Source organism: Vicia villosa, unplaced genomic scaffold (genome assembly GCF_029867415.1).
Source record: "Vicia villosa cultivar HV-30 ecotype Madison, WI unplaced genomic scaffold, Vvil1.0 ctg.000107F_1_1, whole genome shotgun sequence".
In the NCBI taxonomy this organism is placed as follows: Eukaryota; Viridiplantae; Streptophyta; class Magnoliopsida; order Fabales; family Fabaceae; genus Vicia; species Vicia villosa.
In genome coordinates, this window is record NW_026705018.1 from 786,389 (window position 1) to 812,263 (window position 25,875).

General features: G+C 34.7%; 2 protein-coding genes across 2 annotated transcripts; both read right to left on the reverse strand.

The window, feature by feature from the left end:
• Positions 1–9,010: 9,010 nt before the first annotated feature.
• On the reverse strand, positions 9,011–13,306 carry LOC131624171 (uncharacterized). Its single transcript, XM_058895142.1, has 10 exons — positions 13,195–13,306; positions 13,000–13,086; positions 12,467–12,911; positions 11,771–12,289; positions 11,400–11,593; positions 10,171–11,312; positions 10,098–10,119; positions 9,746–10,005; positions 9,265–9,633; positions 9,011–9,151 (listed from the first exon to the last, which is right to left on the reverse strand). Exons 1-10 carry the CDS (start codon positions 13,304–13,306, stop codon positions 9,011–9,013), a joined length of 3,291 nt encoding a protein of 1,096 aa, XP_058751125.1.
• Positions 13,307–14,834: 1,528 nt separating this feature from the next.
• LOC131624172 (uncharacterized) lies at positions 14,835–17,201 on the reverse strand. Its single transcript, XM_058895143.1, has 11 exons — positions 17,061–17,201; positions 16,711–16,978; positions 16,529–16,619; positions 16,361–16,448; positions 16,167–16,225; positions 15,932–16,079; positions 15,668–15,825; positions 15,451–15,598; positions 15,272–15,376; positions 15,066–15,122; positions 14,835–14,987 (listed from the first exon to the last, which is right to left on the reverse strand). Exons 1-11 carry the CDS (start codon positions 17,199–17,201, stop codon positions 14,835–14,837), a joined length of 1,416 nt encoding a protein of 471 aa, XP_058751126.1.
• Positions 17,202–25,875: the final 8,674 nt, after the last annotated feature.

The window sequence follows — 25,875 nt, forward strand, 5'->3', positions numbered from 1 at the left end:
ATGGAAAAAACAAATTTCACAACACCCTGGGGAACCTTTTGTTACAAAGTAATGCCCTTTGGTCTGAAAAACGCAGGAGCAACCTATCAACGTGCAATGGTAACGCTATTTCATGATATGATTCATCAAGAAATAGAGGTGTATGTCGATGACATGATTGCAAAATCCAACACCGAGGAAGAACATCTGGGTCATTTACACAAGTTGTTTGACAGACTCAAGAAATACAAGTTGCGACTGAACCCAAATAAGTGTACCTTTGAAGTAAGATCCGGCAAACTCTTAGGTTTCATCGTCAGCAGCAAAGGAATTGAGGTTGATCCCGCCAAGGTTAAAGCCATTCAAGAAATGCCTATACCTCGTACCGAGAAACAAGTCAGAGGATTCTTGGGACGTCTAAATTACATCGCCCGATTTATTGCCCACATGACTACTACTTGTGTGCCGATCTTCAAACTGTTGAAGAAAGATCAAGTGGAAAGGTGGAATGACAAATGCCAGTTAGCCTTTGACAAAATAAAAGAATATCTCCAAAAACCTCCAATCTTGTTGCCACCTGTGGAAGGCAGACCTCTGATAATGTACCTAACTGTGTTAGAAGACTCAATGGGGTGTGTACTAGGACAACATGACGAATCCGGCCGAAAGGAGCACGCAATCTACTATCTTAGCAAAAAGTTTACCAATTGTGAAACAAGATACTCACTACTCGAAAAAACTTGTTGTGCCTTAGCTCGGGCGGCTCGCCGACTAAGATAGTACATGCTAAACCACACCACTTTCCTAATCTCCAAGATGGATCCCATCAAATACGTGTTCGAAAAACCTGCTCTCTCTGGAAGAATAGCGAGATGGCAAATGATCTTAACAGAATATGACATTCAATACACTTCACAAAAAGCAATCAAAGGAAGTGTGGTAGCTGATCATCTGGCTCATCAAGCAGTGGATGATTATCAAGCATTGAACTTTGACTTCCCAGACAAAGACATTATGCTAGTCAATGACAACAAACAACCAGGACCAGAAGAAGGACCCGAGCCAGGATCCCGGTGGACTATGGTTTTTGACGGAGCTTCTAATGCACTTGGCAATGGCATCGGAGCTGTGATCATTTCCCCCGCAGGAGGTCATACACCATTCACTGCCAGGTTATGCTTCAATTGCACTAACAATATAGCCGAATACGAAGCATGTATTCTAGGTCTTAAAGCTGCAATCGATCTAAGAATCAAATTCCTGGAAGTCTACGGAGACTCGGCCTTGGTAATCTACCAAGTCAAAGGGGAATGGGACACGAAGCACCCGAATCTAATTCCTTACAAAGAATATGTGCTGAGTTTGATTCCTTACTTCGAAGAAATCACTTTCGAACACATCCCACGCGAGGAAAATCAACTAGCTGATGCTTTAGCTACCATGTCATCCATGTTCAAAGTCAGGTGGTACAACGAGGCGCCTATGATCACCATTTACAGGCAAGATGAACCATTAACGACAGAAAGTTTCTAAGAAGATTTGCTTCCAAATTCTTCCTAAGTAATGGAACCCTATACAAACGCAACCATGACTCGACTTTACTTCGTTGTGTAAACAAGAAGGAAGCAGAACAGATTATGGAAGACATACATGATGGTGCCTTTGGTACTCATTCAAGTGGACATACAATGGCTAAAAAGATCCTTAGAGCAGGTTATTACTGGTCTACCATGGAAACAGACTGCCATCATCACTCCCGAACATGTCACAAATGCCAGATATACGCTGACAAAGTACATGTACCTCCAGTTCCATTAAGCGTCCTGACGGCTCCTTGGCCTTTTGCAATGTGGGGTATTGATATGATTGGAGAAATCAAACCTACTGCCTCCAACGGACATCGCTTTATCCTGGTCGCTATTGACTACTTCACAAAGTGGGTAGAAGCAGCTTCATTTGCTTCTGTTACCAAGAATGTGGTGGCCCGGTTCATCAAATACAATATCATTTGTCGGTATGGCATCCCTGAACGGATTATCACGGACAATGGCACAAATTTAAACAATAGAATGATTACTGAACTTTGCACACAGTTCAAGATCAAGCATCATAATTCCTCTCCATATCGACCAAAGATGAACGGCGCGGTGGAAGCTGCCAACAAGAACATCAAGAAAATCATACAAAAAATGACAGTAACCTACAAAGACTGGCATGAGATGTTACCTTTTGCTCTTCATGGTTATCGCACATCTGCGCGTACTTCAACAGGGGCAACTCCATTCTCCTTAGTCTATGGTATGGAGGCAATTCTTCCAATTGAAATTCAGATTCCTTCCCTAAGGATTATGAAAGAAGCCAATCTAGACGAAGACGATTGGATTCAAACACGGTTGGACCAGATAAACTTGATTGATGAGAAAAGGCTCGCAGCTATTTGTCATGGTCAACTATACCAAAAGCGTATGATCAAAGCCTTCAACAAAAAAGTCAAAAGTCAAGCATACCAAACTGGTGGCTTGGTTGTCAAACGCATCATCTTACCACAAGGTGATCCTAGAGGCAAATGGACTCCCACCTACGAGGGACCATTCATAATCAAGAAAATATTCTCCGGCGGCGCCATGTTGCTTACCACCATGGATGGCGAGGATTTCCCACACCCTGTGAATGCTGACATAGTCAAAAAATACTTCGCTTAAAAAGAAAAAAAAGAAGCTCGCTAAGTTGAAAACCTGAAAGGGCAACTTAGGCAAAAAATGAGCGTCTCGGTGGATTGAAAACCCGAAAGGGCGGTCCAGGCAAAAATTAGAGACTAAACAAATACTATCCCGGTAGGCTGAAAACCTGAAAGGGCAGCCTAGGCAAAAGTTAGGGAATGAAGCATACAACTATGTTCCGTTCAGCTGCCTACTCACCATCAAGATTCAACACCTCAAAGACACCGATCAGTCCAATCACTTTCTTCCAACAAGTGAGGGATGAGATGCTCGAAGACAGATTGGCAATAGCAGAATTGAAACTTGACTGGATTGTTTTCACATAGCTATTTATCTTTATAAATATTTTCCAAAACTTTATGACAGTTTCCTACTTCTAGGATTGTTGTCTCCCCGTGCTAATCAGCCTATCATGGCTCTTTTTCAAAAATCAATGCAGCTTAGGCTCAAAAATCACTATTTTCACTTTTTCTGTTTTAAATACGTAAACGTCCCAATGATAATTCTGAATGAACATGTGCATTTGAATATGATTGATGTTTACCAGGAAAAACAGGAATAGCATTCAGGAAATGTCCCAATTATCTGGACATCATTCCATCAGAAGAAAATCCCCAAGAGAAACACATTTCTCAGCAAATTCCTCAAAAAGATTTTCTCTTCAAAAGAAGTCTTATCCCCCAGCAGGGTTGTTCCAGATTACTATCTTCAGAAGGTGTGATCCCCGCACCCGGACTTGGTCAGATAGTGCATCGGAGGATTATGCATCTTCCTCATTCCCATTTGAAAGGGCATCAGAACTTCCAGCTACCTTTCATTCCCAAGTGATAGTCAAAGATCCTTCAACAGAGTACCATGGTTCTCAAAGAATTTCCCCAGCCGAGGGTACTCAAACAAGACAAAAGATCATCAACAATCACAATATAGTCATATCCAGATGACTGACGGAAATTTATTTTCCTAAATAGAAGCTTGACATCATATTCATACATCACACATTCACATATTCATACATCATACATCATACATCACACATTCATATATTCATACATCACACATTCATATTCACATTCATACATCATACATCATACATCATACATCATGCATCATGCGCATATTCATACGCATATTCATACACAACATAACATGCCTATTTCTCCTTTAGCTCACATTACATGCATCATAAACATTGCATATCGCTAACTTGATTTTTTCAGGTAGACAGATATCTTCAACAAAGATATTCTCAATCACATGCAGTATTCACCTGAGTTCCATGAACGATTCTCTCAGAATAATCAAGCCGAAGATTCATTCTGATCACTTATCAACTCAAAAACAAGCATCACAGATCTAAGTCGATACCTCATACGGTTCCAAAACGATCTAGCATTGCAGATCTAAAGTCGATACCTCAGACGGTTCCAGAACGATCTAACATCACAGATCTAAGTCGATACCTCAGACGGTTCCAGAACGATCTAGCATTGCAGATCTAAAGTTGATACCTCAGACGGTTCCAGAACGATCTAACATCGCAGATCTAAAGTTGATACCTCAGACGGTTCCAGAACGATCTAACATTGTAGATCTAAAGTTGATACCTCAGACGGTTCCAGAACGATCTAACATTGAAGATCTAAAGTCGATACCTCAGACGGTTCAAGAATGATCTAACATCAAAGATCTAAAGCTGATACCTCAGACGGTTCCACAATGATCAACTTTCAAAATCTAAAGCAGAAAAAACTTTGGACAAGTTCCGTAGCAATCATCCTCCTAGACTTAAAGCGGTAACCTTGGACGGTTCCGAAACAGTCAACACAAAGACTTTCAAATCCTCCATCAAGATATAATCAATGGATTCATTCCGATGAACAAACCCTCAACCCATTTACCAGGTGGCATCTGAAAGCCCATCTCAGGTAATGTTTCAATCTGCCAACAACATTTCGCAGACGACATTCAAATGCAACTTCCAACATCTCTTCTGATCAAGGTAAGTGCAAATTTTCAGGGCATCTAAATATTCAATCATCTTCTACCTTCAGATTTCAAACAATCTCTTCAGGTTTAAGAAGATTGAATAGGGGCAACTGTTATACCCCAAAATTTGCCCGCATCTTTTTTCAAGAAAACTCCAATATGAAAATTAAGAGTCTCATATAATCATGGATTTTTATTTCAACAAATATCCTGACATATGAAATACTTAGTTTTTTAAAATTTTTCTTATACAGTAATTTGGCTTGCAGTTGAATTTATTCTTACGCAAACGCCAAATACTGTTTATTACTTCACACATGCTATTTATTTATTTACAGATAAATAGTACTCACACAATTGGTACAGAGTTAAATCTTTTTGCAGGCGCAGAATCAGGAAACTCAGACTGTACTAGTAACAGTCAGTCGACAGTCAAACTGCTGACAGTACAATTCTCAGTGTTTTGTACCATCAATCAAATCAATCTTTTACAATTCAAAATTCCAAGATTTTTGTTCTAGAAGTCTTCTGAATATCACGCGATTAGCAGAGACTCAACACTGCATAAAAATCAGGTACGCTTAACTGTCTCCTACACAAACAGTCCCTGACTAGGGTTTTCTTGTTTTTACAGGAGAAACAAGTTTTTGAGACCTCAAATGGATTTCATGCACATCCATATATCTCAAAGTACCATCATACAAATTTTCAAACTTCAATTCACTCAGACGCACCGTCAGCAGCTCAAACAGTCAACAGACGACCCGTTTGACTAAAAAGTCAACAGACAGTCAAAAATGAAATTTTTTGTCAAAGTCCATATTTTGTCAAAGGATTCATCATTTGATCATTGGATGATCATAATTCATCAAGGAAAGATCAAAAATCAACAAAACCCTAAGATTCAAAATTAGGGTTTTTGCCTGAAAAGTCAACTCAACTTTGACTGATCATAACTCTCCCATCCTTCATCCAAAAAATTCAAACCAAAGCTCATTTTGAAGGAAATTCAATTATCTTTCAAATGCAATTGATCCCATGGTCATTGCATTCACCATTTGAAAAATATGACCAAAGACATTACAGGTCATTTTCAAAGTCAACAAAAAGACACTTTTTTCAAAAGGACACACAAGGAGCATCAAAAATAATTTTGACATGAGACCAAAGACATTGGTTAGAGGACTCTTTGAGGTTTCCAAAAAGTGCAAGAACTCCTTCATATGACAAAAATTGAGGGATTTACACCTTGTTGAAGTTGGCTAAATTTTGGAAAATGCATAAAACCAACATTTCTCAAAAATGCATTTTTTCCAAATGGGGCCAAGTTTTCATGGTTCAAACATCATTACCATAATATTATGGGCCTCCCACGACCAAGACAAGGCCCACTCCATTTTTTATTCATTTTTGGTTTAATTTTATCACATATTAGATTAAATTAAAAAAGAAAAATGGATGGATAAAGAATAGCTTACAAACCAAGCATGACTCATCAAGAGAATCATTCAACTCTGCCCCAAGCCAAGTACAAACAGAAGGAGGGTGGAAAATCAAGCCATGGTGGCTTAAATGCAAAGCTACTCATGTTGAAAAAGTCAAGATTCCACAAAGCTAATGAATGCTTCTTAGCTTCACTTCCAAGCAGCTCTTGGCCTATAGAAGAGCTATCATACTTCAGCAACAAAAGAGACACGAGTTCATAGCCAGTAGAATGCTTGTAACATATTTGTAACAACTTGAATTTTTCAAAGAAATTTAAAATTCGAATTTTAATTTCTAGCTCGTTTCAGTTCAAACTAAACACTTAAATACAATCCTTTATCATCATTGAACATATCCCAATCAGTTTCAAGCCTTGAAGCACTCAGAATCATCCATTATACCTCACGGTTTGTTCAAACTAAAACCAACTTATATCTCATAACACACGCATATCTAGCAAGATGTAGATATATATTTGAACTTAGTATGGTGTGTAGATCGTTTCTGAAAGTTTAATTGAGCTTTGGATGCTTATATACGAATCTACCATTTTAGGGTTTTCCAGCTCAAATTTAGGGTTTTTAGTTAGAGCCAAAATCAGAACAAATTAAGAGCATGGTTGAATTCAGTGGAACAAGACGAATCGAATGGACATATCGCGCCAAATTTCTTTTCAGGTTTACCCCTATTCGCTATTTTGCAGGTCTGAAGCTCATCAATTACAGCGCTTTTTTCATAAAAGCGCTATTAAAGGTCCTGGCGAGAGGTTGAAGACGATGAGGTGTCCTCACCTCATTGGACAGCACGCGCGCGTTTTTTTTAAATTAACCTTTGGTTTCAGTGTTTGCAGGCGTGTCATAAGTGGTGGACCCTCAAAATCTGAGCCTTCTGATCCACTTTCCATCCAATCCAACGCGCCAGATCATGCATGAACATCATACTCCCTCATAATCAACCACATCTGATTAGTATCCTTTTATTTTTTATTTCTATTTTAATTTCTTTGCAAAATTAATTAAAAATAGTTAAAAAATCCAAAAAATACACAAAAAATATTTTTAAGTTTCTAAAATAATATTTTATTTTCTGAAATAAAAATATTTTATTTTTCTTCATAATTTCAATATTTTGCATAATTAATTAGTATATATTTATATATTTGCTTTTTAATTATTCTAACCAATCAAAAAATCATAAAAAAATTGTTCTTTATATAAAATATTGTTTATATATTATAGACTAATTTTGTACATATTTTGAATAATTTTCTCTTTAAGTTTTAATTATTTGTATAATTATTTGTATAATTATGTATTAATTAGCTTAATCAATTTCAAATCAATTTCAAATCAATTTCAAAAATTCCAAAAAAATTAGTTTTGTTTTAAAATTAATTGACAAATATTTTGTACATATTTTAAACTTAATTTCTAGGTTTAAATCTATTTTCATCTTTTTTCTTCATTTTAATTTAATTAATTATGCATTAATTTTAAATTAAAATCAATCATAAAAAAAAACCAAAAACATGCATTTCTCTATTTATCTTATTGCAATTTAAATTCCTAGATAAATGTATAGGTTGTCAAAATCATGTAAATAGGCTTAGTTTACATTTCCTGCACAATCGATGTAATAGCGTAGATTTACTTTCCGCACTTTACATTTCCGCATTTTAATTTCCAGCAAATATAAACTGCGTGTATATCAAAGATAAAATTGAACCGTTAGATCACTAACTTCAAAGATAAAATATCTGAATCCAATCACAATCACACTTGCACCTTTTAAGGTAATCCCTTCTCATTCTTTTCAAAATCAAAGTCAAAATTCTACTGTTTCGAGTACAAAATCGAACCTTTTGTTTGTATCCGGTGAAAGGATAGATTTTTAAAGGAAATAGGATAAAGACCTTACAACTCAGGGTAGACCTCCTAGTTTGCTTGCTCAAATCAAAACAAACAAAATTCTCATACACTGTTGTTTTTTAAAACAAAACTTTCCAAAAAGACAATATTTTGTATACATCCAAACACGGATCATTACAAAGTTAACGTTCTTTTCAAAACATCTTTCGAAAGATAAACAAACATTTTGTATACATCCGCACAAGGATCATTACAAATTCAATTTACAAAGGTATTTGAAACCACATATGAGCATTCTAAAGCAATTGAAAAGTGATCGAAAAACAAGTAAGCTAAGCAAACTTAAGAGCCAATGGATAACCATGGATACAAAGGGTGCTAACACCTTCCCTTTGTATAACCTACCCCCTTACCCAGAATTTCTTAAAGGTCTTTTTTCTGTTTCTTTTATAAACCTTTCCTTAATTGGATAAAATAAAAGGTCGGTGGCGACTCTGTGAATTTTCAAAAAATGCGAAAGCATAAGCGATAAAAAAGAGTCAGTTCACGTATCTCTCCCGCTGAGAGGTATGGCCCGAAAAAACGGAGGTCCACAGTATGGATAGACCTGAAAAGCTAAAAGAACATTTTTCAAAACTTAGGGTAGTTGCTACTAATTTCTTGCTTTGGTTTAAATTCAACTTGCCTCTTTCAAAAACCTTCAAAAAGGCTACGCTTATTTTACAAGCTAAAGTCCTTATTCAAATCATTTTTCTCAAACTTCTCAAACATTTTGAAAACAAAGTGAGCTAAGAAATTAAGAGCCCATGGATAACCATGGATACAAAGGGTGCTTTAAACCTTCCCTTTGTATAACTTACCCCCCAAACTCAATCTCTTTTAAAAGGTCTTTTTCTGTTCTTTTAGCCTTGCTAAAATTGGATAACATAAAAGTCGGTGGCGACTCTTGCTATCCGCAACATTTCTTAAAAGTCAGTTCACCGTATTACAGTTAGGTTCTGCTAGTTTACCATCTCCAACTTTTAATATCCAATTTGAAAACTGTTCTAACTCGTAAGCTGATGTAGTCGCCCCAGATTGCTGAAGCCGCATGTTTTTTGTAAGTTTCAAAACCTTACAATGATCCCAATGTATGATAAATTGATAGTTGCATGAATTATATCTGAAAGACTGCCTCTTGGAATAACCGGTAGAATCTTTTTGAAATCGCCACCAAACACAATTACCTTACCACCAAATATTTTATCTGATGACCTGGATCCACTCATGATGTCTCTGAGGGTTTTATCCAATGCTTCAAAACAAAATTTGTGACACATAGGAGCTTCATCCCAAATAATCAATTTTGATACTTTTAGCAAGTCCCCCCTGTCACTACCCTTGTTAATGTCGCATGTCGAAGATTCAAGTGTGGGAATTGGAATCTTAAATTTAGAATGTGTCGTTCGACCACCAGGGAGCAACAGGGATGCAATACCTGAAGAGGCAACTGTCAAGCATATTTGTCTTCTTGATCTTATGTAAGAAGCTAATGTTCTCCACATGTATGTTTTGCGTGTCCCGCTGTATCCATACAGAAAGAATACGCCTCCGTTCTGGGTATCAACAGCCGTCAAGATTTGTTTGAAAATATCTCTTTTTTCATCTGTAATTAAATGAACAGATAATTTAGAAACATCATATTAGCAATATTAATTTGTAAGTAACTTGCACTTCTTCTCGCAATTTGATGTTATTATTGTTTAGAACTGTGAGGTTATTGTATAGCGTATTAAACTCTTGAAGTTGTTCAGCAGGATCGTAGTTTTGCTCTTCATATATGAAATTGTTTCCAAGCTCCTCAAGTATGTTACTCTGTGGTTTTGGCATTCCAGGGAAATCACTTAAACTCTTATGACTTCGGCGAGGAAGTTTTTCAATTTCAATCAATGTTAAATTCAGAATTTCTTCATTTGTTAGCCGCAAACCTGTTAATAAACAATATAAAAAAATAGATGGTAAAGTTTATAACATCATTTATAATAAAATTATTTGGATTATGATGAAATTGAAATTCTACCTCTGTTGTTTGCAATCCTTTGCTGAGAATAAAGAATTCCATCAGATAACAGATGTCAAGTTTTACTCCATACATGCTTAGGCCTATTAATGCTACTTGACAATAACATGTGAACAAAAAGTAATCTTAAATAATGACCAGAACCCCACTGAAATGCTTCTGTTATTGCAAATATGAATTCTCGATCATCACCAATAAATCCCATAGCAAAACATGCATCACGGAAAGTATCGTACTTAACATTGTTTACTATCTTTATTTCATCATAACTTTGCGGTCCTTTAACATGTGTTAGCATCATCCTGAGATAGTACAATTCCCCGGTAGTTGGAGGAACCCAAATTAGTCTACCAATTGTGTATCCCTTTAGTCTGGGTTTCCACTCTTTTTTTACGTATACAAACTTCGAAACAAAATTGTTATACGTTAGTTGGCGGGCTTCGTCGTATTTCTTGTTAGCTTCAAACCAAGATGTATACATTGATTCCGTAACACTCGGTTTATCAAGGACTGTGGTAATAGGGCTGACATCAGTATAGAAAACAGAATTTTGTCCCTCAGCATGAAAATGAAGTCTTTCTACAGCTGGTTTTCTTCCATGAATAGGAAAAGCATAAATTCTCCAAGCAGCTTCGCTCGGAGAAACGTACCTACAATCAATATACTGCTTTATCTCATCGACGACGTCATGTTGCGCAACATATCCATCTTCATTCATGACAATTGCAGTAGTTATTCTATCATAGCCTTTGTTGATGTATTTGAACAAATATTTGACGGATGTACTTTGATTGCACCATTCCATGTTAATATGAGCTATGTACTTCAACAATAACTTTGAATTGTAGGGAACAACAAATCTATTGTCAATCTCAATTCCATTCTTAGAGATTGTGTGACCGTTGTCCCTTCGTCTATACACCGGATATCCATCTTGATCAACAATCGTATCACATCTGAAGTCTTTAAGGAAGTATTTTGAACATTTTCCTTCCTTCATACACGTAGAATTACGAAAAGCATTTCCACAAGGTCCGTGTATCATGTGAGATTTAACTAAGTTATATAAATCTTTGTCAGTGTCTTTGTTTGGTATTTCTACTGATATGAGACGATCAATGTCAGCAGGCGTTGGATACTTGCTTGACGGATGAAGGAAAATTAATATGTGAGCATGGGGCAGGCCTCTTTTCTGGAACTCAATTGTATACATATCTACAAAATAAAATTCAGATATGGTTTATAATATGTAATAAGGAATGAAGAAGTAAATTAAATTAATCCAAATAACAAATTACTTACACGCAAGAACCTTCCCCATGATACTCTTTTTGGTCAAATTGGACAGTAACGCATCAAATTTCATTTTGAAGATTCTTGTAATGAGATCCGGACGATCGACCGCTTTCAGATTAGCAGAACTTAGTACACGTTGTATTTCCGGCCAATTTGGATTACATGTGAATGTAATAAGCAAATCAGGAAATCCAACATAACTACAAATTGCCATACTATCAAAGTATAATTGATCCATATATGTGCGACTTCCAACATACGACGAAGGTAGGACAACCCTTTTCCCTGTAGCTGCACCACGTGTATGTCCATTTGTCCTAGCATCTGCGAGATGATAATACTTGCCTACTCGTAGTTTTGACTAGTTTTTTCTTAACCATCGAAGTCTCTCAGATTCCATCATCGTAAAACCATCTACCAGAAACTGCTGGAACAATCTCCTAGACATGAGAATTGTTTGTGCCTCATTTTTTCTTGACTCGATCCTAAAGGCGAACCACTCTCTGATTGTAAGTCTATTTCTTTTTGTTGCTTCCTCCCATGGAACATCCTTAATTTCCGCTACTAAAGCCGTTGTTTCTGAAATACGAACCGTGTCAGAACCTTTATTGCGATGCCTTATGTTGGGTCTGTAACCATCTTTACCATAAGGGAAAAGTAATGGATATTGAAATCCCAAATAAGACGTATGATATTCATCTATTCTCTGAAGTTCGCCACATTGTTTCTGCACTATAATATCTCTTTTTTCTGCAGTATCAACATCACCAACAATAAGAGGAGCAACTTCTAAAACTGTTGGTTGATTATATATTCTTTCATCAGTTTGGCGCTCAGAAATGAGATAGAGTTTTAAATCTGCCACATTGCCTTCCGAAAGTCTATCCCTTGCCATCCTAAAACATTGAGCATGAACATTATGTTCATATAACATTGAAGACAATTTTTCCATTATATTAATATCTACTCCGTTCCTTGTTCTGCAAACATCCAACGTATAAAGTTAAGATTCTTGTATATTGCAAAACAAATTAATAAATAATCATGAGACAAACACAATTAAATAAATAAACCAGAAACCATCAATTCTATTATGAACTTCATGTTCAGTATCGAATATATAGAGTTGGGCAAAACATGCTTTTTCACCTGGCAATGGTAACATGCTACCTATACGATGACATGATTGACCTTGAATCCGATAATTAGGAGGACTTCTACCATTGTTAAATCTGTTGTCCATTTTAGCACCTGGAGAAGTAAATGAGAACATCATATTGTAAAGACGAATTTGTTGTTGAAATACTTTTGATTCACTTTTGTTTTGGTCGAACAACAGGCTCTGCAATACGGGTGGTGGTGCTTTCAACAAAGGTATTTGAACCTTTCCTTCTCCACAACACATTGAGAACTTAGGATTAGCAGAATGTCGACACTTATTCTTCCTCTCTAGATACCACATATTTGCACCACATCGCTGGCACTCAAATAATGGGTCACCTAAATCGTAGTATTCTCCTAAATCAATATGTACATTTGTTAGCTAAAATACGCATAGAATCATGAAATTTGGAAAAAAGACACATATTTATAAATAATCAACAACCTGAATTGTGTAGATCAGTTTCTTCAATGTCAGTGTCGAAACTTACGTCATGCTTATCCATTGAATAGTTGGAAACTGAATTGCAGGCTTTAATAACATATAAAATATATTTCGCAAATATTATGTTATTATAGATTGATGAACATTACGAATGTTAAATATCCCTTAATGAACAAATTAAAACATGTTACGTACTTTCTGAAGAATTACCGGAGCCTGCATCATCTTCACTAACATCTTTGAAAAGTTCGTTGATATTGGAAACTGGATGTGGTGTATGGCTTGAAGATGCAGTGGCACCATGCATAAACTCATTATCAAATCTCCTTCACAGGTTAACTCCTAAATTGTTAATGTTCCTGAGAGAAAAAACTCTTGGGCGTTTTTTGTTAATGAACTTGGCAATGTATTCAAAGTTGATTTACTATGAGTTTTCTGCAAGCTATTTCGATGAGATATGCTGGAACTTGGGATATTTGGAGAAATAGAAGATAGTGGAAATCTGATATGTGAAGATATAGTATCAGTGGGTGGTTGAGCTTGTTCTGCATTTTCTTTGTTGATTGCCGCCGGTCTCTTTGCTCTCTTAGCTCCAAGCACACATTTTCTATGTTGTCTAGCATCAAATGATCTTTTTCTTCTGAGAATATTTTTAAAGTGATCATGCTCAACTCTTTGTTGTTTATCCATGTTTTTTTAGACAAAAGCTACCACCATTATGCAAGCTATGGCTGAATATGGAGGCAAGCAACAAATATATGGGCAAAATTTTCCCTCCAAACTTTTTAAGCAGCAAACATATGAAAAGTTTTATCTTAATTAATATTTTATGCAGTTCAAAAAGATTGTGAAGTAATCAATAAATTTACTAAACCATTAATTTTCATGCAATGATAATTATGTAAAACGTGCAGAGGCAAGAAGATGACAAACTTTGCATTGGTAAATGACAACATGTACAAATAAGCTAATATAATAATTGCTACAGGTAATAGGTTAGGCAGGTATGATGGTTAACATCATGCTGGTGCAATATTCAAGAGTCATATTAAAAAACTTCTTATTTGTAATGTCATTAATATTATTTTTTATCATGAATGCTGTTTGAAATTATAATAACTTAGTATTAAATATTCATATCAATTTAAAAATGTTGGTAAGGGGATTATTATTAGTTTTAGAAGACATGGTTATTGAAAAAATAAAGAGACTTGTTTCAACACCAAATTTTGTTTATCGATGCAAAATCTTGTAAGTTTAAGTTATCAAAAAGATGCAGAATCTTGAGAGTAATTTTTAAAAAATTTGATGGTTGAAATTTTAATAGTGAAAGATTAAATGGGTTATCAAACACCTATTAAATGAAAGGTCATTAGCATGTGTAGAATATAATTGTCTTCCCTAAAGAACATTAACCATTATAAATGAAGAAAAACGTTTTACTACTTTAACTGACTGTAAGAATGATACATAAAAATATGGTTTATTAAAACAATTAACCTGCAAGTAAGAAGAAATATACTATACAATAATTGATTCAAACTTTTATTTCACTTGATGGTTGAAATTCTATTCGGGCAATATTATATGCAGTATTAAACACACATGACAGTTAATCTATTAGCATTGCCAAATGAAAATAGTAGATTACCAAAAAGTAACAGTACCCATAATTTATAGCAAAAACCAAGTCATATATGATAGAAAATGCACAGTAAACAACACTTGTCTCTTGTTCAATAAAAGTAAAATAACAGGAAACTAATAACTCTAAACTAATAATAATGTTTAGATAAAACTGGTTCATAGGAGTCTTCAGGCATTTGATTCAATCTTCACTTCTTTGATGGTTTCATTCTCGAAAGTTGAGTAGCTCCATAAGGTTGACATTCAGAATCTTCAACATCAAGAGTAATGGGACTTCCTTTAGATGGCGTATTGGTCACAACTTTATCAGTATCATTTTCTCCGTAAGCAGACAAAAACTCCTGTATAAAATTAAAAAACAGTACGTATTAAGAAAACGAAGTAATTTACTTTTTATTTTTCAAGCATAATTAACATACGATGGAATCATCGACACGATCAACGATTGGGTTTTGGGTTAAAGGTATGATATCCCCCTGCAGATCAGAGATTGAGATGAAGATTAAGATACAAATATTCATAAAAGTCTTATGTATATGTTCACAAAAAGATACCCTACCTCATTAGTAATATAATCTTTCTCAATTTCCTTGACAAATTCTTCATCATATTAAAGTTTCCAAACAGATGCTTGGCCAAATGTTGGCTGAACTTTAGCTCTGAACGCCATTTTTTTACCAAGAAGCATGTCAAGTTCATCAAGATATATCATAGGGTCGTCGTCACCTTCCTAAACATTGAATTTAATGTAAGTACAACTCTTAATACAAAAAATATTATAATAGATAATGAATTATACTATACCTCCAGCATTGCTTTATAAATACTATCAGCAGACTTTCCAATAATGTCGGCACAGTCAGTATCCCAAAACACAAAGCGAAATTTTGATTCACCATCAATTACATAGATGTCAACTCGATACCATTTAGAAAAATGCATAGCATCAAAACTATAAGAACATTTACAATATTGAAGAATGCCAAATGAATTAAATTGGGGAACAATTGAAAAATATAACCTTAGTATGGCATGTTCTACATTCTGTCCACATGAACATTTGTATGGATTGTTCACATCAGATGCCTTTAAAGAACATTTAGTACATCCATAATAAAACCAACCATGTTTTGAGACAAAAAACTTTTGAGTTGTTCCAACAGTAACACATAACATGTCCTAAAATACAATAAGTTAAATATTATTATATGCAACAGTCTCACATAAAATCATCTATATAAAACAATATTGAGCTGACTTCTGGAAATTTTCCATAACCATTTACCTGTTTGACCTTGCAGAGCTCACTCAGAGAAATACATTTGGCCTTATGGACGAAACTTTCAATTGGGGTGAATTGAGAGGCACCAGACCAAAGAGACATACCCTTTGATGACTGCGAAGGCTTTTCAGGCTGCTCATTTACAGGTAACCTGGAACATTGTACCACAATGCATGTAAAGGATGATAATTTTTAAAGGACAAAATTATACTGTAAGATGATTAAAATTTGTATATACTTTGATAAAAACTCAGTTATCTCTGGAATATCTTCGTTAATTAGCAATTTAGATCCACTCTATCCATTTGAGACTGAAATAGATAAAAAATAAAACATCAAATGAACTTCAGACAGATATCACAATTTAATAAGAGGATTTTGTTGATACACACCTTGTGAATCCTTTATCATTGCATGAGTTAGTACAATTACAATAGCACCGCTGTTTTTTTCATTATGGTAGAAATCCAAAAAATTTATTCTGTAGCTCTCCCATAACGTGCAGTTAAGGATGTTACCTCTGTAGAAACAAATATAGAAATATCAATATGATAAAAATCGTCTTCTTAAATAGGAGAAAGTTGAAATCAAATAAATTACTTCAGGTCTTTAACATTGAGTGAAACAAAAGACTTTTTTCCAGAATTGTTATACTGAAAATTGTTGATTTCTTGAACAACACCAATAATATCTACAAAACAGAGTGAAAAGTGAAGTTAAAATCAAGTTTTATAATATAATAAATTTGAGTAGGAAGAAAATAAAAAGCATAATCTATTTACCTTCAAGTCGGTTAAGTTGACATTTTCCTGCAAGTATATCAGAAAAGTCTTTGAAATAGAATCTTTTGGGAGGAAGGTTCTGAATATCAACTTCCTTCAAAGTCATACCACCAATAAACACAAACTTCTTGTCATGATCACAAAGCTTCCACTGGAAATCGTTATCATAAACATTTCCATTATTGACTATGCAAGAGATGTTTTCACGTATTCGTTCTTTCCATTTCGGTGTATGGTCAGCACGAATCAAAACTTGTATCCTATCACCCTGATGATAACAAACAACTATAATATCATAACTGAGAAATATACTAAGCTACGAAACGATTTGAAAGAATACGAAGTATTACCATTGCGTCCATTATAACCATCTCCAGATGCTCCTTACCCTTGTTGTTGATAACACTCCATAAATCAACAACTCGAATGACCAATCTCCATGTTTCCTTTGAATCGTTAATGTCCTTAAGGGAGCTAAATTTTCGGCTCATATTCTGTTTAGCAACAACATAGAAGACAAAAAAAATCAGTAGTGATTTAAAGAGAGGAAGAAGGGAACTGTGGGGAAGGAGAAACAAAATAAACCTTAGTAGTATTGATTGAAAATGAAGAAGACGGCAACTGGAAGGAGGAATAGCTTAGGCATGGAATCTTGCTTGCTTGAAGTGTACGACTATATAGATGTAGGGAGAAAAATGAAACGGTTTAGGGTTTGAAAAAATGAATGTTCCAATGCATTGAGTAGCATAGAATGTGTTGCAGTTTTTCCATATTCCAATAAAAATATTTTAATTAATTAGGGTGTTGCAATTAATTAAGATTAGGTGTGTAATTACTCTCAGGGGTATGTAAAACTCTGTTAAATTGGCTTTCACTAGGATAATTAGGGAAGTTTGGTAGTAATTAACTTTTATATATTAAAGTAGATTATTAGATGAAAGGTAATTGGTAAGAAAATGATAGAATAGTATATCTACTATTAATTAATCACTTTCTTCATCTTTCTTATTTTATTTCCCAAATCAAGGTTTGTACTTATAGTTTAATTGGTATGCAAAATGTAAAATACAGCTTAGCAAATCTAAACTAATCTTCTAGAAGCTAGTAGATTCTTATTTATTTGCTGGCAGCTTACTTAGTGTTTCTGAGTAACACCCATTTTTACTACTAGAGTCACATAGTATCCCAAGTATTTGGATCTTTGTTTCTTCCTCTTAGGCCTGCTTTGGGAATATCACTACGCCAAATTTGTCTTTTAAGGATATAGAGGGTGGAAAGCTTTTTTAACAAACACCTATCTTAAGGATAAAGAAGGAAACTTTCTTGAAGAGGGCACCAGGACGTCCAAAAAAATATGAGCTCTCCATTAAAAAAGAAGATTGGGTTGAGTTTTTAAATCAAAGAGATGAAGCTTTCCAGAAAAGGAATGCCACAAATAGGGCGAGAGCATCAAAACCCGCGTATCCATACAAAAAAGGGTGCTTGGGATATGCACGCTTAGAGGAAAAAATTGTAAGTAAATAGAAATGCTATATTATTATTAATTGTCTAAATGTGTTGTAATTGATGATTTTATCATTTGTGTCAATGCATAGTTAGAGGAGACGAAAAGTGAGGAAACCTCACTTCCAATACATGTGTTGTGGAAGGAAGCTCGTGTGGGCAAGAATCGAGCTGTTGATCCCGATGTTCAAAAAGTTTATGATGAATGTGTAAGTATAACACTGTGTCTTTAATTAAATCAAATGTTTATTAATATATAATTGATTTTTTATCTCCACTAATAATTATTGAAATGTAAATGAATTACAGGAGACCATGTCGCAATCGGTATCCACCGGTGAGGACCAGGATAATAGGAGCGTACTTAGTAGAGCCCTAGATGTTCCTGAGTATCCCGATCGGGTGAGGGTTAAAGGTCATGGTGTGACTCCAACCTCTTTCTATAAGCATTCTAGGAGAAGAAATCCTACCAATGAAGAAGTGTTGCAAAAATTGCAGGAATTACAAGCACAAGTCTCTGAATTGCAAAGAGATAAAGAGATGTATATGAGAGAAAAGTGCAATACTTCATCGGTGAAAGAAACTAGTGATAAAGCTAGTATCAACTGTCAAAGAAAATTTCCCGAGGTAATTATAAATTCTTTCTTCTTACAATTGTTCTATTTTATTAATGATAATGACTCTATATTTATTATTGGTTTAGGGCATTTCATCTTGCCAACTATACTTATCGTCACCGAATTATCGCCTAGTTGGCAAGGGAAAAGTGCACAACACTTTGGGGATTTACTTCACCATAGACCGCTCCTGGATGGACACCTGAAAGTATCAGTTGATGTTGTATTAGATCATGATGCGGTGCTACCGGTACCTGGTCTCAGAGACAACATTGTTGCGAGATGCAATACGGTCATTTGTTGCATGGCCCTCGGAGCTCATTATCATTGGTGATGAGGTATGTTGAAAACCATTATGACTCATTTAGTTTTCGAATGTCAATTATGAACCGTTACGTTAATTATTTTTTACATGACAATTTTAGACTGCTCCTACAAAACCCGCAATTAAAGGTAAAGGGATTTTGCAGGAGGACGAGTCTGTTGCATCACTAAAAGAGGTACATTTAAAGTGTTAATATATGATCTGAATCTAAAACTGCATGATTTTATAATTTACCTAAGTTATATGATTTTTAGGTATCTGCTCGGGGGTCACAACAAGTGACGCAACAAGTTCGTAGCGTACCACCCAAGGAAAAGGGTCCTCCGAAGCCAGGGAAAAAAGAGGTACTTTTGTGCCTCAATACCGGCACACGCTCGGAACACTTGTTGATATGTCAGATTTGACAAATGGTGCTTTCCGTGAAATTAATATGGATGAAGTTGTCTTTGGTATTGAATTCCTCGAAAATATTGCACTAGATGACATGCATGAGATTTTTTTGCATGACCAACTAGGCGTCGGTAATATTCACTCATACATCCGGTAATCCGATGAATATATTATTTAATTAGTTGAACAATTGATTTACATATTTCAATGAAAATAATCTAATGTTTTTTATGTTTTTATTTAAGGTTGTTGTATGACAAAGTGTTACGCGGGACTGATTTGTCAAACAGATTCCATTTCGTGTCTTCCGCCCATTGCAGCAGACAGACAATTGCTACGGAACCGGAATCAGTTAGACAACGCTTAGTCGATAGATTCCTAACCACCGGCAATACAAAAAGCCTGTTTCTTTGGGCGTATAATACCCGACCAGTAGGGTTACTTTCTCATTCTTGGTTCATCTAATCTTTGTTTCTTTTGAGTAGCAAAATTTTCATATACACTTTTGTTTTAATTTATAGAGCACACTGGTTGTTGCTTGCTATCAACTCTATAAGAGAAATGGTATATTTTCTGAATTCAGTAGATGGTGAGTGGACCAATTATCCGGATATGAAGTCAATGATTGATACGTAAGTGAGATCGTTCTAAATATTTGTGTATATTTATATATTTAATTATTTGTGAGATTGATCTAAATATATGCTTTTATATTTTTGTTAGATCAATACAAGTGTTATGAAGTCAAAGAGACGCACAGGTATCCCGGACTAAATCAAACAACATTACTTTAATCAAAGTGCATGTACATTAATTTTCACAGTTTTGCTTATAATAGTTATGCTACTTGATAAAACAAAGAGGAATTGTGTCAATTTTATATTCAGCAACTATTCATATAGGTATGAATACATTATTGTGTGAAAAGTTTTATGAATACATTACTGTGTGACGAAATTTGATAATGACTTTGTGTTTGAGTTTCTTTGTTGGATGTTGGTTCATTTTGCTTAATATTAGTTGAAGATGATGACATTGTTATATGAATCAAGTTTGTTTTTGTTGTTGTTAAGTGGTGCTGATAGTTTGATTTGAGACTGGATTGATGACACATTACATTGGTGGATTGAGTTGCAAATCACATGAAATTGTTGCTAATAATATTGTTGATGTTACTGAATGACAATTTGTTTTTTTTTGGAAAATTTGAAGTATAGATGTTGGAGCCTTTAATTGTGTTTGAGCAAAGTTAGTTTAATTGATCGTGTTGTTCTGTTCATACTTTGCAGGACCAGGACAGTGCGCTCGTCGGATTTTTTACATATCGGGCTTATATTCTGATTTAGATATTGTTAGAGATGAGTTAGTTATATGTATCAGATTTAGTTTGTTTGAGATGAGTTAGTTACATGTGAATTGAACTATAATGGTGTATATATATTATTTTGGATTATAATGGTATTATATCGGTATATAATGTCCTACCTATGGTTGAAAATATTACAGGTTGAAAATATATTACAGGTCGAAAATAAATATAGGTTGAAAATATTACAGGTTGAAAATATATTACAGGTCGAAAATATTACAGGTTGAAAACAAATATAAATTACAGGTCAAATTGGGAGGCTTAAATTACAGGTTGCACTTTAAAATACTGCGTTTAGCAACGACAGCGCTTTCAAAAGCGCTCTTAAAGGCCTACCTACGAAAGCGCTTTATAACTAAAAGCGCTGCCTAAGATAAAAAAACATAAAAGATAAAAAAAACGCAACCTACGAAAGCGCTTTCTGGAAAAAGCGCTGCTATAGGGGATGCTACGAGAGCGCTTTTCTGGATAAAAGCGCTGCTATAGGGGAGGCTACGAGAGCGCTTTTTGCGTTTCAAAAGCGCTTTCGTTACCTACGGCAGCGCTTTTAAGCGCTCTAAAAGACCAAAATAAGCGCTGTCGTAGCCCTTGTACGGTGTAGTGTATGGAATACTGAGCAATTCTTCATCAGCTGAGTCCACCTTTTTATCCTCTTGGGTCATAACATCCCATTCTCCATCGAAAGGTACCTTGTCCTCAAGGTGAAAGGGGGGAAAATACTGAACTATATCACGGTAAGGTTCCTACTTAATGTGTTTAGGGTACAAACATGTACATTAAATGGGAACTTGAGATGATTCCCTTCGACGATGCCATCCTAACTCGGGTGTGCATGGTTGGTTATTTTTTGAACTAAACCATATCCATTTTTAAACCATTTAAATGGTCTGGATTTATAACCATAACCACATTTCAATCAAAATTGGTTATGAAACCGGTTATTAATTTGGTTATAGTTACACAATTGATTTATCTTAAAATCCGATTTTAAACCAGTTATTTTTAAAAACTAAAATTTGGATAAAAACTTTTTATTTTCTTTTAAAATCTGGATAAAAATTGGTTATTTTTTAAAACTGATTTTAAAGGCCTAATTTTTCCAAAAAAAAATCTTATTTTTAAAATCGGTTCTATTAATCATAATATTTTTAATTATGAGATACTTTGGCGATATTTTGGTCAAAAATCTCTTGTTGTACTTCAATTACGTTAGCAAAAGAAATCTCAATATATTTTCAAAGGGGATACAAGTTTCAAAGAACTAAATTGTATAGATAAATGGATAGAAAATGGTCACGGCAACAAGAAGAATTCTCAAATTTTTCATGAGAGAGAGAGAGAGGATTGGTCAAAATATCTGCCTTTTAATCAGCATTAGGAATGCACAACTAGCAATTCCTTGGCTAGAACCTTCTCTCGGTCAAAAAAAACAAAAAACAAAGAACAACTCTATCACCATGTACTCAGTCTTAGCTTGAAGGTTAGGACTATAAGCCATAGCTACTGCACTTTCATTGTCACATAAATGACATAAGAAGCAGTGGGAACTTTTAGCTCACAAAGAAGGGTTTGCAACCAAAACATCTTAACACAAGTTAGAGTTGGATTTTTATATTCCACTTCTGAACTTTATCTACCAACCATAGTTTGCTTTCTTGAACACCAAGAAATTAAATTGGGACCAAAATAGATGGCACTACCACAAGTGGACATGCAGGTATTAGGATCAACACCCTAGTTTGCATCACAAAATCCATGCAAGAAGAAAGGTTGCTGAGGTGAAGCAGAGTGTAGTTGGAGGCCATACTTAATATTGTAGGTATCATAGAAATCCACAGCCTATGCAAACAATTTTCAGCTTCTGCATATTGTAGCGGGGAAAATCTGAGATCAAAGCCATTGACTGACTTGATTCATTATTTCAATGAAAGTCTCCACTGTGCTTTATTGTTTCCAAAGGAAATGAGAAAAGAGTGAATAGACCAAAAAAGAAGTTTTCAAAACAAAAACAACAAAAAGAGAGATCGTAGGTACGGGTGTTGATTATGCAAGGGGAAGGTTTTAAGCATCCTTATATCTGTGGTAATCCATAGGAACCTTTTTGAAAATTTGTGTTTATAAGAGATATTGTGTGCAAAAAAGGGTTTGTTTGGTTTTGAAAATAAGCTCGGCAAGACATTACATCTTATGCCTACATACCTCCTCGGTGCAATGGAGAAGTCAGAGCTAATGTAGTTCCACTTAAAAGGGAGATTTTTAAAAGAGGAATAAACACTTTATCATCATAGGAAAGAATACTCAGCCATTGATCTTAAACATGAGAACAAATGGATCCTTTGCATCACAAATGAAAGAAGGGCTCCAACTTGGATAAAATCTACAAGTATGCCACTAGCTCTCTCAAGTGGAAAATGTTCCATCATATCAATCAATATAAAGATCGTGGGATATCGCAACTCACTACAACAATTAATCGTGTCTAAAATTTTTAAAAAAGTCACTTAGGGAAAATAGATATTTTTAAGAAAGATTTTAAAAGAGGTTTGCAAACATAAGAAGGTTTTGAAAAAAGGGAGAAGATTTTCAAAATCTAAGAAGGGGGAAGAAGATGAAGGGACTATCCTAACGCATAAAATAAAAGCTAAGGAAAAGAACGATCTAACCAAATAAGAAGCCAACACTTGACATTAAGAGTCAATGTAGATTTCCCATCCTTTGGACTACCAATAATAAACCGACATAATACCAATTGGGGATCCAGTTGGACTTGATCATCTTTAGCATAACTTGCACCAAACCTTTGGAATACATTATAAGCTCTTGACAAAAATCGGGCAGAGTCGGCTGTGTACAGATGAATTCCTTATCACAATGCCTTGGAATTAACCATCAAGGACTTTCGAGGAAATACCTGTAAATAAAACAAGAAAACAACCTAATACCTTGGAGTAAACTCCGAGGACTTCTAGATAGAATAACAGTATGATAACAAGGTCTAGAGGAGTCAAGGTAACAAGGATCCTAATGCTAAGTCCAAGAAATCCAGATCTCCACAATGCTCGGGATAGTAACCAATGGTCCATAAAGATCCTTAAGTCTTTTTTTTTATTATTTTTAGTTGGTTATTAGTGTTTTAAGCACAAAAGATAAAATATGGTCCAAATGGACAAAAGGAAAATGGCAGAAACATAAACATACGTCCAAATGGACAAAAGGAAAATAGAGGAAACATAAACATACGTCCAAATGGACAAAAGAGAAAATGGCATAAACATAAAGATGATGAATGATAAAGGAGAAAATAAAAGCATAAAACATAAAAAAGATAAAGAGCAATATAATAAAGGGCGGAAAGTAAAGTTAATTGTTAATTGTTAGTAGTTATTAAATGAAGATCAATGGTGAGTGAATGATGATCTCGGTTTTAAATTCAATGAAAGTTCATCAGAAGCTTGATAGAATCAAAGCGACTACACGATAAACTTCCATAAGTCTTAAACCAACAACATACAATCTCTGCCATATTTGATCTTTTTTCGATTCGGGACAAGTAATGTAGCGCTATGTTAATCAATCGCCAAGTAACTTATATAGAAGTCACCCTACAACGAGGTCGGTCAATAACGATTTGTGTGCTAATGCATGCGAGAGAAACAATATGTAGATTGTTCTCCGAAAGCAATACCACACGAAAATAAAAGAGGTAACTGTCTCGTCTTCATCAAGAATCCAAAAGAATTCCCATGATATCGAAGATTTTCATCGACCAAATAAAAGAGAAGAAAAAGATGGAATTACATTAAAGATTCCTTCCATCTTCAAGCTCAATCACTTAATATTGTGGATTAGGATTTTCATCTCATCAACACCTTAAGTCCATTGACTTTGAAGAGGTATTAGACCTCTAAACTTGTAATTCAAAGAAAATATCAAAAGAATGGAGTAGGAGAAGAGTAAGAACCAAAAACAAGTTTAAAAACGCAAAAAAACAACATTCTGTCAGCGTGAAATTGATGAAAAAGAGCTTGCATTAGATATAATGGAAAATGGAAACATGTTAAGATAAGATTTGTCAACATGTTAAGATGCTTGCACGTAATTTTTTCAATAAATAAAGTTAAATTAAATTGAAATTAAAATACGGACAAACAGAAATTGCATACACTAAGACCAAAGCAAACCCAAAAATCCCGAAATGCCTATCACCACATATCGCCACAGCCACCTAGCGCATCCGGTGGTACATCTCTTTTCGATTCCACTGTTTTTTTGTTGTTGTTCCGGCTAACTCATTTGAATGTCTTCATCTTGTCGTTGTCCCCGGTGATAAAAATAAACCATCTCAATCCAAAAAAGCTGTATCGTAACACTTTCCATTGTCGCCGGCACCACATCATCCAAATTTGATCTTATCTTTATCAAGGTTGGGTGTTTACAGTTTCTTCTTCTGAGTTTTTCTCCAATATTCCTTGCTTGCTTGAGCTTTGAAGAATGTTACTTACATTTATATATGGTACGAAATAATGTGAAATTTTCAAGCTTTTTATTTTTTATATGCCATAATTTTCTAATTCCATTATATTTTTTTAAACAAAGGATTTCCGTTGAAAAACAAGCATAATTTGTATGAACAAATGGAGGTGAAGAATGGTTACAACTTACAACGACGATGTTGTTTGAAGGATTTAACTTTTTTTTTTTTTTAAATTAAAAAGTGAGACACGTGTCAAATTATGGTATACATGATAAATTTTACGGTGGAAAAGTGATTAAAGTCACTATAACCGTCTCCGGTGTAATGAGAGCTTATAAACCAAGGATGAGATATAAGCCAACACTTTGATTTTTTTAAAATATTAAATTAATGATTACTTTCGTATTAATACTAATTAAAAACACTAATTCCTCTGTCCCAAAATAATTGTGCATTTAAAAAAAAAATTGTCCCAAAATATTTGTCA

Excerpts from the sequence above, each read along its gene's own strand:
- LOC131624171 (XM_058895142.1), bottom strand. The coding sequence starts at position 13,306 with ATGCATGGTGCCACTGCATCTTCAAGCCATACACCACATCCAGTTTCC. Across the intron at positions 13,087-13,194 it reads CTCCGGTAATTCTTCAGAAA|CCTGCAATTCAGTTTCCAAC; the intron begins GTACGTAACATG and ends ATGTTATTAAAG. Across the intron at positions 12,290-12,466 it reads AATAGAATTGATGGTTTCTG|GATGGCAAGGGATAGACTTT; the intron begins GTTTATTTATTT and ends TCAATGTTTTAG.
- LOC131624172 (XM_058895143.1), bottom strand. The coding sequence starts at position 17,201 with ATGAGCCGAAAATTTAGCTCCCTTAAGGACATTAACGATTCAAAGGAA. Across the intron at positions 16,620-16,710 it reads TCAACTTAACCGACTTGAAG|ATATTATTGGTGTTGTTCAA; the intron begins GTAAATAGATTA and ends TCTGTTTTGTAG. Across the intron at positions 16,080-16,166 it reads ATAACTGAGTTTTTATCAAA|GTTACCTGTAAATGAGCAGC; the intron begins GTATATACAAAT and ends ACAATGTTCCAG.